The sequence below is a fragment of the Phoenix dactylifera genome, unplaced genomic scaffold, assembly GCF_009389715.1.
Source record: "Phoenix dactylifera cultivar Barhee BC4 unplaced genomic scaffold, palm_55x_up_171113_PBpolish2nd_filt_p 000382F, whole genome shotgun sequence".
Classification (NCBI taxonomy): Eukaryota; Viridiplantae; Streptophyta; class Magnoliopsida; order Arecales; family Arecaceae; genus Phoenix; species Phoenix dactylifera.
Genome location: NW_024067829.1, coordinates 180,174 through 191,657, shown reverse-complemented (window position 1 = coordinate 191,657; position 11,484 = coordinate 180,174). Strand labels below are relative to the sequence as shown.

The window sequence follows — 11,484 nt, the reverse complement described above, 5'->3', positions numbered from 1 at the left end:
TCACCAGAGCGCACTGGTTCTGCTTGGGTTTAGAATGTCAGTGCATTGAGGGAAGCTGGAATTGGATACAATTATGGTTTCCTTCGCTGCATTTTTCTGTACTTAGAAAGGTCAACTGATTTGTGATCACTTTTCAGCTGCATTTTATTTATTGGGTCAAAACCACATAAAGATTGTGAAGGTAATAGCTTATGAAATATTAGTACTGGAAGGGCTTTGATAAATATGGTCTGTCATGTGCAGCTCATCTTTGTATTCTAATTTTCCAACTTCCAAGTAATTTTTGAGTTATATGGGTGGAAGGGTTATCTATGACAATATAAGATTTGATGTTGGATTAGGAAGTTTGGAATTGTGAACCAAAGGAATGGGGATTTTTGCATAAAGTATGAGAATGGAAAGCTCAATGGCTCATGGTCATATATGTTTCAGAAGGCAGGGTATGTTGGCTTGGTCGTGGCTCTCTAGAACAGAGACTACTACAGTTGGAAGTGCATTTTGACAAGAATTTTCTTTTTCTATCTTTCCTTGGTTATTTTAATACTGCACCCTATTTTGTATCTCTATCATATATAAATCCCCTCTCAAATATTTCTATTATATATGAATCCCCTCTCATGCGTATTTGCAGATCGGGCCAATTAATCTTATTATACTCCTTTGTCGCAGGAGTTGCTCCTGCTATGATGAACCACAGCCCTCGTCTTCCCAGTCCTCCATGTCTTGTTCTTCCTCCTCCATATCTAAGCAATAATTACTTAAACAGAATATTAATAGAGGCTATTATTGAGAATATAAGATAAGTTTATTTGACTCTATTTACAAATATGTATAAAAAAATTAATACATAGTTAAGGCAATAAAGTAGGGTGTAACTGCAAAAAAATTCTCTTTGGTAAAAGATAACTAGTTTTTTTGTTTAAAAAAAACAAAAAACTAATGAAAACAAGGAACCATCTTAGTGCATTATTTATGATACTCAAAATTTTATTATTTCCAGAAACGACTAAATTTTTTTTCAAATTGGCTTCTTAACATTGTATGGGCGAATGTATCCATATGTCTCTTGCAGTTCTATAATGCTTTTTTTTTCACACAAATGATAAAATTCTGCATGGCTCAAAATGTTATAATACTAAAGCAAGCAGTGGGAGTAGAGTCTGATGTTGGTTCCTAAAATCTTTCAAATTACTCGCTCTCCCCCAAGAGAAAAAACACATAGAAAAGTTGTATTTTGCATAATTAGTTCCTAAACTCTTTCTTACAATTATGTCAGGCTCTTAATTCTTTCAATTTGCATGTTAATCCCAATCCATTGAACATGCTGGTCCTTTTGTTTATCTACCAAAATTCAAGTGGTAAAAGGGCTAATATGCTCTTGTTTGCCTTTTATGCAAAAGGAGAGAAATTTTTTTTAAGTTTTTAATCCAAATATTTTAGAGTTTCTGTCAGCACCCATTTGCCCAGTTGCTTGGCACCTCGAAAGAGGTCGAGGCTTTAAATCCTAGACATTTGATGCAGGTCAGGTCCAACCTAAGCTCAAGATGGGACCTAGAAGGCCCAAAAATAATATGACCTGCTGGAGAAGGTATCTAGTTGACACAGTCTGTCTCAGGGATTCTTACCATCAGAAGCATTCAACAATGAACTGGCTTCTACAAGACCACCTCTGCAAGAACCAATCTGATCCATACTCCATTTGATCCAATGGCAGGGAAGATACTGTATGAAGATATCTGATAGTGGCAGGGCACCATTTGAAGAACTTGAAGCTGCAATATGAGCCTGAATAAAGACCCACCGTTTTGATGATAGAAGGGTCGTCATCAGATCAAATTTGACAGCAGCATAGCTATCGTTCGAATGAATGACAGTTCATGTCATATTAGCTTTTGTCTATAGAAGGTTGTCCACAGCAAGGTAGCTTAATTTGGAGATCTTAGAACTCTATGTTCTAGATCTTTTTGAACCTTCTAGGGTACCAACTCATCCCTATACTCTAGTTTTTCATGAACAAATGAGGTTGCTTTCTCTTTGAGTACATGTTTATTCATGGTTACTCTAAATAAAACCTTTTCTTTGTGCAAGTCTTTGTGGATTTTTTTTGGATGAGGTCAACTTGTAGAGTCTTTGGTTAAAATGTGGTATGATGATGTCAATTAATGGAGTCCTTGGTGGCAACAAAACTCTCTTGATAGCAAGGTTGTAAGCTAGTAGTTATTCTTAGGGAGACCAGTCTCCACAGCCTTTAGTTTTCAAAATTATTTCTGCTTTATTACTTCCAGGATTCGTTTAGTTTCCGCTTACTAGTTAGTACTATTACTTAGATAGTTTTAGTCTTCCATTGGCTATCTCTCATGCTCGTGCTAGGCTTCCTAATCTATGTCAACATTGCTCAGAAATCTTAGTATTTTTCTAATCCTCATTCCATCCATTTCCTCAAATTCCTTCTCTTATCCTCCATCCTTCTACAGGGATGCAAAAAGTATGCTCTAAAACATACCAACAAGGTAGAAAAGTTGAAATATCAAGTATATCCAAAAGAACAACATAAAATTTTACCATTAGTTGATCCTAAAGTTTCAATTTAGGGGACATAGATAGATCTGGAAAGAAATAGATAAGGATATGTAAACCAAGGATTAGAGAATAAATCTTGGTGCAATAGTAAAGGTTGTTTCATTATAATCTCACCATCACGGCTTCGTAACATAAAAAAAATACTCGTGGAAGGTAAGGTTGCATTCGTCCGACCCTCCTCATACTTTATAATGGCGGAAGTATCATGCACCGGAATTCCTTTTTTACATAAACCAAGGATGTACATGCAAGAGTTATATTTTTTTATTGACTAATATAAAATTTAATAGAATTAAAAAATTAATCTGCGAATTAATAATATATTAGGGACTAATACGTAAATATTTGTTGTATAATTTAGGATAAAATAGTCTAGATAGTTTGAGCCATTAAACACTTAAATTCCATTAGGGCACGTTTCATGAATATTCACTTCAACTGCAGTTAACTAGGCAGAAGGGTTCTACATGCAACATTTTGTGCAATTTCAGAGATTAATTTATAAATTTAAATAATTAATAGACTAATCTGTGAATAAGAAAATATTAAGGACCAATATGTAAGAAAAACTAAAGAAAAGATTACAGTACTACAGCTTTCCCATATATGTCACTGCCACCTATACGATTTACGGGAATATATGAGTGTTAACGGGCACGTTAGGCCTGCTTCCAACTTCCAAGCATTAATTGGTATAGGAATTAATGCTTATAATAATTGTAAAAATAAACTTGTAAACAAAACTGATATATGCATCTATCCCAAAGCCAAAAAACCAAAGCTTACGGTGTTCAAGACCACCTCCAGCTCAAAACATGTTGAAGAAGAGAGTGAAGCCTAGCACAAGTATCAAAGAGATCCAGCCATAGCCCTCACCATCATAGAACACAGTGAAAAGGATGAGGAAGAGAATCATAAGTAAGAACAAGCCCAATCCATTCCCTTCTCCTTCACCCCCACAACTCTCTGGTTGCTCCCAGCGAGTCCTTGGTTCCGGTGGGTGGTAATATTTTCCAAGTAAATGAATCACTACCAGCAATGTCAGAAGACCAATCATCACGTTCTGAAGAACGAAAATAACGAGCAGGAGAAGGAGTGGAATTACAATCATTTCGGTCATGAACAGAACGATCAGGAGCAATATGATCATGATGGGAAGGATGGCCGCTAAAGCTAGTGTGCTCTCCTGCATCTCAGAGATCAACTCCAAGCCATTCATTAGTTCCTCCCAATATATGAACATTCCAAGGGCTCCGACGAGCAGCAGGGGCTTCACCGGAGATGGACCGAGGCTCATCTTTGCTGTAAGACCATGGCATGAGGGTCTGAGGAGGGTGATAAAAAGAGGGGCAGGTTTTCTTCCCATGAGCTGCTGGCTCTTTCATTCTTTTCTGGGTGCAGCTAATTTTAACTACCAAAAGTGGTTGTGCAAGCAAAAAGAAAAACAATAGACAGTGTTTGAGTTCGGTTGTTAGTTATTTTGTGGGAGGTTGCTATTTAGTTGACTACTTTATTTGGTAGTTAAACTGATTGGAAACATAGGTCAATGGTGTTGACATAAAATAATGAATGCTCTAGTTCTGATTTTGTGAATCAGAACCAACCCAAACAAAGCCAATGGGTTGGGGCCTTGGTGAAAATTGGTTAATATAACAAAACTCACACTACAATCTGCTAATAGTCAATGGAAAATCTTTGTACTCCTGTACAATTCATAAGTTTATGCAGATATTTTGTGGGAATGCATTGTTGATATTGAAATCAGGTTTATTGTCTTTATTCTGATGCATAGTGTAAAGAGGAAGACAATAGGGTGCAGGTTTAATTTATTAGCCATATATCAGCTATTTCCTTCATGCAAGTAATAATGCGTGCAATTTATGTTCTCCAATGAAATGGAAAGCATACAATTCTCCAACTCTCGTACTGCGTTCATCGCAATGAGTTAGGCTGTGAACAGAAATTGATATCATTGGCTTGATAAGAATAGGAGAATTACACAATGTGAAAGTACAATCAGAGTGTCTTGAATTAACATATGGAAACTATCGAAGACCATAGACAAGCAGAGCTCCAACTGCTGCAATCCCAGCCACCAGACCAACGATCACCCCGATGGGTGGCAAGCTACCACCAATAGGTTTTCCAGTCTTCACGTCATAACGTGTGAATCGCTTCTTTGGTGCATTGCATTGAGGACAAACATAGGAATCAGGCTGCAAAAGAGTTTGATTCTATCAATGAAAGGAAATATTGTTTGAAACTTTACAGGAAGAAATAAGCTGCAAACTTATCCCATTGTTTGTTTTATTGGATCATAGAAATCAAAGTCTTGAAAATTGTGACAGAGATCGAGTAGGCCTCTTATATATCAGTTGCATTGATGGAGAGAATTCAACCCCGTATGACATTCCTTTGTCTTCACAATGCGTAATCTTGCTAATATTAGGCCACAGTTGCCGCAAAAACAATTCTAGGGTAATTGCAGTTTTGCTTTGAAAAAAAGCAAGAAATGAAGGATGAAAATTCAAAGATATCATCATCACATTTAAAGTGATTAAAAGCATAGTAAGCACAATAAATGAAAATAATATTAGCTTTCTGGATCGTAATTTGTGCCCTAGAAACAAATGTGGTTTGCTATTTTCCTCTTCATCTAGATAAGTTCTTGACTCTTCCAAAGGTAAGAAAAGTTCAGATGGTTGTTCTGATAATGCATGAGTTTGAAATGTGTAATTGAATTGAGGTTCATATCAAATGGTGTTATAGGTTCGGCAATGCAACACCCTCTCATTCATGAGTTGGCTCAGATAGGAAATCAACACCAATTTTCGGAATTTCTAAGTAAAGTTGATCCTGTCATGAATTGCTTGGTGACTTTAATGGATAACTCCTTGATTATAAAGCCGAGCCGAGACTTGCTCATTGAGGCTGGGAAGAAGTTGGTATGCTTTATTCCTTGCCAAAAATTGGTTTGCATATGGCATACGCAAATTTTGACCTGGATTTTGATCTTATATCACCATGCTTCAACATCTCCATTAAAAATTCTTAATACTGTCTTTTAAATTGTTAAACATTTTGACAATCAGCTGTTCTGATTGGACCTTTGCACATTATTTCAAAACTCGATTGTAAAAATTCACCTCTTGATTCCATTTTCCACCATCAAAAACCGAGATTAAGAAAAATAGTGAATTAAGAGGGGAGGGGAACTAGTTATGCTTGCCTGTTCATCAAAAGGCTTCTGCAGAGTGTAAATAAATCCACAGTCCAGACATATGTGAGTTGCTCTAGCCTGCAATAAGATGCAAGGGATTGCTTAGTTGAAAAGAAAAAAGAAAATTCCCAGATAACAAAGATAAAAATTGATTCAAGCAGGTATAGAGAGAATAAAAAAGAATTGTAAGCTAAGCTTGTGGGAAAATCACAACTCTTGCCTTTTGTGCTTCAGTTAATTTTCGGCCAAAGCGAGGTGGAGCTGGCCTCTTTGGCAATCGCTTTACATCTACCTCTGCTCCCCTGTTTCGTAACAAGAAAGAAATATGAAGTGATTTTACAACAGTGGAACTAGTAACTGCTGCCATTTTTACCTACTTGTTCTAGGAGTAGTACAACTAGCATCATATTTTGTTGATGAGTTGCCCTATCTTTTACATCAGAAAAGGTAGCATCATGTTACCAAAAGAGATCTATGTGGAAATGATACTTGAAAAACTCTGAAATCTCTACTATTATAACTCTGTCATCCTCTTAGCTCGAAACAATGCAAGCTGAAGACAGTTTTAACCTAAGCATAATATGCATATCGTGCAACCATCTAATGGTAGATTCTAGTCATTACCTCATCCATGTTGGCTGCAGGACCTACCGAGCCCCGAACTTTTAACATATTTGAGCATGTGGTCTTCTACTAAAAATTGTATAACAAGACTTGAGCCATGTCCCTATATGTAATTGTTTATCGAGAGAACTTCTATGGAGAATACTATATCAAAGAAGAGAACCCCTCAGCCAGTACCTGATCCCTTCAAATGCTTCTTTTTTCTGAAGGGGAGTTCTTAAACTCTTGGACGTATCAACTGTGTCATCTACTTTAATTTAGTTATTGGCAGTATCATCAGATTCTGGGACGTTCTTGGTGGAGGCCTTAGATTTTCCAAAACTTTATGATCTGCATTCTTGCAAATCTTGTTTGATTAATTCCACTGGAATTCAGAATCTGGTTGGAACCTACAATTTCCAAGGAACATTGATTCATCTTTATATTTTTAATTTGGCAGAGTTCTGTTTTGGAGATGGTTTTGTTCAGCTACCTTCACCATCAAATCATGTTACACCTTCTTGAATTTTAGTGGTGTTAAGATCAACGGTATCAGGAGAATTTGGAGGGTTCTTCACCTCTTAAATTTGAAGTCTTCTCTTGGTTAACTTTCTCAAGCAACATTACTGATATCTGGCAACTTAGCCAAAAGGAACTGCCTCATGCAGAATTGTGTTCATTGCAATCAAGCTCCAGATATGATTAATAATTCGCTGTTCGATCACTATTTTGCTAAACAGGTTTGGATTTCCTTTTTCTTGAGGTCAAGCATTCATGGTCCACCTGATGATATTCCCTAACTATCACTACCTGGATGCAAGACTCATGTCCCTTTATTCTGAAAATTGGACTTTGTTTTGTTTTGTTATTGGTGGAGACTTTGGTTGGAAAAAACTGAAGCATTTTTAGCGAAGATAGTTGACCTTGCTTTCGTCATTTCTGAAGTAGCTAAATACTTCCATGAATGACTATCTTTGGCTTTCCCCTCGAAAATTTCTAAGCTACTTCAGTTTAAGACTGCATGCTCCCTATGATGCTTGTCTGGATAATTGGCTTTGGACACTGACACTTTTAAGACCTTGAAGTTTGAGATTGGCAAAACTAAACAACTAGTGGAAAGATGTTCCAACTTGAAGAATTTTCATCTGGCTTTAGGATTTGAAGTCTATGGAGGGCAGCAATAGATCATCATATCAAATGGCTGACCATCTTTGGATGGTGGCTTCAAGTCTCTTCTCTGAGGAAGAGTTCTCCGATCACCATATGTAATGGGGGGACCATGCCAGTTTTGCTGTGCCCATCTTCTTGGTGCTCTTTTTTAAGATTCTGCCGACATCCAACTGAGAGGGGGTGGTGCACTGAATTCCTTTTGCTTCTCTGTTTCTGCTTGGTTTCTTTTATTTTCCCCTACTTCTTCGCCTTTCAAATGTCCTGTCCTGATCGTGTTTTGTATCTCACTTCATTTTTCTCATGAAATGAGATGACTATACCCCATCTTTCTCTAAAAACCAAATCCATGTCCTAAATCCCTATAATTCCTAGTTCCTTTTCATGTGATAAGGTCCTGTTAAATAACAATTGTGGATGCCATCAAAGGAAGCATCGTGTCTTAATTACATGACCTTCTGAAAGCTTCCTCAAGTATACATACCATGATCTAGAATCATTTTTCGATCCACATTACGATAAAGCAAAATTAAATCGCTAAGGTGAAACAACTCTTTGATAGAAACAATTTTCAGTCTACTGAAAGGCTATCTAAATCATCATAATCATGTCATTTTTCTAATTGAGTCTGATTAGTTGCTGGTAATCATCATTCATCCTGAAGCTGCTACACAAAGGTCAGGATCTATATCGTATGGTAGAGTCGTAGACTAACTGATCTCAATCTGATATAATAGAGGTTATCCCAGGACCTCTTTTAATTATACTGCCCCAAGGCCATATCACGAATTCCTCTTAATAAATACCCCATACTTATCCAGATCAAGCATTGTACAAAAATCGTGCTGACACAAGGATGGAAGTACATCACAAAGGAAAATCATGGCTTGCACACATCACCTATAAGAATACAATGATCTTTTTGTAACATATCCATCCTAGCAATTTTACTGCTTGTCTTTGTGTCTTCAACTAGTTCATCGAATCTTTTTGAGAAACTGGTTCATGAAATCTTAATCTATTTAAAATGAAATTGTAATTGAAAGTCTTAACTACCTGCTTACTACAAAATATACAGAATCTGGCTTTGCTTGAATAGCAGTTTTGGTAAATCCCAGCTTGTCCGCAGGCCAAAGTTCATCTCCAAAGAAGCTGCTTGTGTACAGGACTTGGTCCCCAGCTTTTAACCCTGCCTTTGCTGCATTTCCACCACCATCCACAGCCTAACAGAATGGTCATTTCAAAATATGAGAACATTTTCTTTTCAAAATGAAGTTAATATACATACCAAGCTGTTATTTTTCAGCTTACTTGAATGGGCCTTGTGCAAAGCATGTAATTAAGGACTAACACAGATAGGAAAGCTGAAGGGCAAGGGAAGTATCATAGGACGGTATTATAGGAAGATTAATATTTGAGACACACAAACTGGAGCTTTATGGGTGGGGTACTCGAGAGTTTTGATTTAAACTGAAATGAAAGCTTTGTTTCATGAATCGATGATGAACTCGTGTCTGCATCAAAGTATCCTATCTGGTTAGCTCTTTTTATGAGATTGACATATTTATTGGGGACCTTTTTGGATAACCTATGGGTTTTACTCTTTCAAGTAGATAAACCAGCATGGATGCATGACTTTAACGTATATGGTATATCATAATTACAAAGAACTTTGACTTGTGTTAAAGATGGATTAGCCAGTTTCTATGAGTCATATTATTTTATTGCCATTTGTGCTAGTATTTGGTTGTCAAACTTCACAAGGTCATAGAGGATCTCCTTTTCACTATACAAACAGAACTGGGGAGTTCGTTTAACACCAAGTAGCTCTTTCTACTAACACAGACAAATTAAGGGATTTGAATGTAGTGATCATAATTAGAGGCAGGTCTGTCTCTGGATCAGTAGTTTACAGAGGGAATTCTTGAAGGGACAAGTGAGTGGATGAAGCAGAGTGAGAGGGAATCCATTCAAGGGTTGATGCTCTATTTCTCACACTCCTTTACTTTTGTGATATGGATGGGCTTGTTTGTGAGCCACCTGCAGCGCCATAATCTTTTAATTTATCTCTTTTTCACTGCCTTACCTTTCTCTCCTTGTCATTTTTCTAATCTGGATCCCTCGATGCATTATAATAAATCCACATCATTTAATTTTATGAAAAATGGGTGAATACTGCATTTCCTCAATTTAAAAGAAACTAGTTTTGCTAGAATGGAGAGATAATACCAAACAATGTGTCCAAAATCTAAGTTTGGGTCGCATTACATTCATGAAAAAAAAATACTTCATTCATTTTGTGAAGCAGATTTTTTTTTAAATTTTTTATTTTATGGTGTGTGAGAGAGAGAGAATTGTGAAGCAGACATTTGATGGTGGATTGTCTAACTGTTTGATTCCTTTTGGAACACCAAATGACTTGACTTCAAATAGCAGAAACGCAAGTAAGGAGAACTCGGTTTCTTGTTTCCAAAAGCTGGGAACAGGTAACTTATGATTGATGGTGCAACATTTACAGTAGTATTGGGTGCTGCTAGCCTGCTACTGAAGCTGCCTAAAAGAAAGCAGTCAACTTATAATTGTCAAATATTAACTGCTGATGCACCAGAAAACCAAACTAAATCAAGTACCTGATTTCACGACTATATCACTAGAACATAATGGGTTCAAGAACATATCTGTTAAAAATTAAGTACTTGTCTCTATGTTAGTATTTTGGGACAATTCAATATAAGTCAAGATGAGGTGTTCTGCTTACAGTGATGACGACTCCACCCGCGGGTTTCTGCCCCAAGGTCAGGCCCAGGGGCTTGTCAACTTCGACCTCAATGCTCTTTGATGCACCAGCAGTTCTCGCACTGATCTCAAGCCCTTTCCTCCCCCAACTTCTCTCTCTCTCAGCTATGGAAGATATCCTTCTCCCCTCCAACAGTTGCAAGCCATGGAAGGCACTTTTCTGCACCAAAGAGACAGGGAGGTCAGAGTGGCTTCCAGTTTCCTTGATGGGTCTATGATAAAAGAGCTACTTTTAACTTTCTAGGTATTGAAGACAACTCACTTGGTTTGTTGAGGAAAGGAGAGGTGGATTGGAGGGAGGAATTGAGGGAGATCTGAGGGAGTGTTGGGATATGGAGGAGTAGGCAGCAGCCACAGCAGGGGCTGAAGCAGCTGACATGTTGGAAGAGGCTGCAGTTGGACATTGGGATGGTTGGATCAAATGGAGGAAAAAAAAGGTGCTGCTTTTGAGGGAATTTTGTGGATGCAAAAGGCTGGCAAAGGGATAGATTAGCCACAGGGGAGCCAAGGGAGGTGTGGGGAAAGTTGGACCACTGGTTTGGTGGAAGGTGGAGTTCGCTGAGCACAAGCCTCAAAATAAGACTGAAGGAGCTGCATCAGTAGTTTCCTAGTGGTGGGGTTGTCGTACTTCTGCCAGTCACATCCACGACTGTGGATGCTAAGCATGCTCATGGGGGTTTCCGCCTGGAGTCATATGATTACTTTGTCATGCCAACCCAAAAGGCAGCTTATGGATAGAAATTGGAAAGCATCCCTGTTGATATTCCTGCATGCAGCTGCCCAGCAAAATTTTTCAGATTTTTGACATTTCTATTTTTGTGCTAGAGCTGCGGACAACTTGGGCTGATTTGTATCAAGCACGGCATATTCTATAGACTAGTGCAGTCATGCTCAAAAATAACTCGGCTACAATGATCTACTTGATTCAAAAATGCACCAGCCGCATAGATGATTGCCATCCATTGCTCTAGAACATTTGGACCATAATAGATGGAGACCTTGCCTTCTAGGTCAAGTATGTTTACAGAAGGTCCAATGAAATTATAGATTGGATGGTCCGTATGTGGCTGACCACTCTAGAAAAGCTCTATGGATTGGTGAAAGAGAGTTGTTTAGAG

General features: G+C 37.7%; 1 protein-coding gene across 1 annotated transcript; it reads right to left on the bottom strand.

Moving 5' to 3' along the window:
* Positions 1–4,435: 4,435 nt before the first annotated feature.
* Positions 4,436–10,799, bottom strand: LOC120105839. The gene is made up of 6 exons (XM_039118594.1): positions 10,629–10,799; positions 10,329–10,526; positions 8,627–8,793; positions 6,021–6,102; positions 5,810–5,878; positions 4,436–4,796 (listed from the first exon to the last, which is right to left on the bottom strand). Exons 1-6 carry the CDS (start codon positions 10,743–10,745, stop codon positions 4,626–4,628), a joined length of 804 nt encoding a protein of 267 aa, XP_038974522.1. The 5' UTR covers positions 10,746–10,799; the 3' UTR covers positions 4,436–4,625.
* Positions 10,800–11,484: the final 685 nt, after the last annotated feature.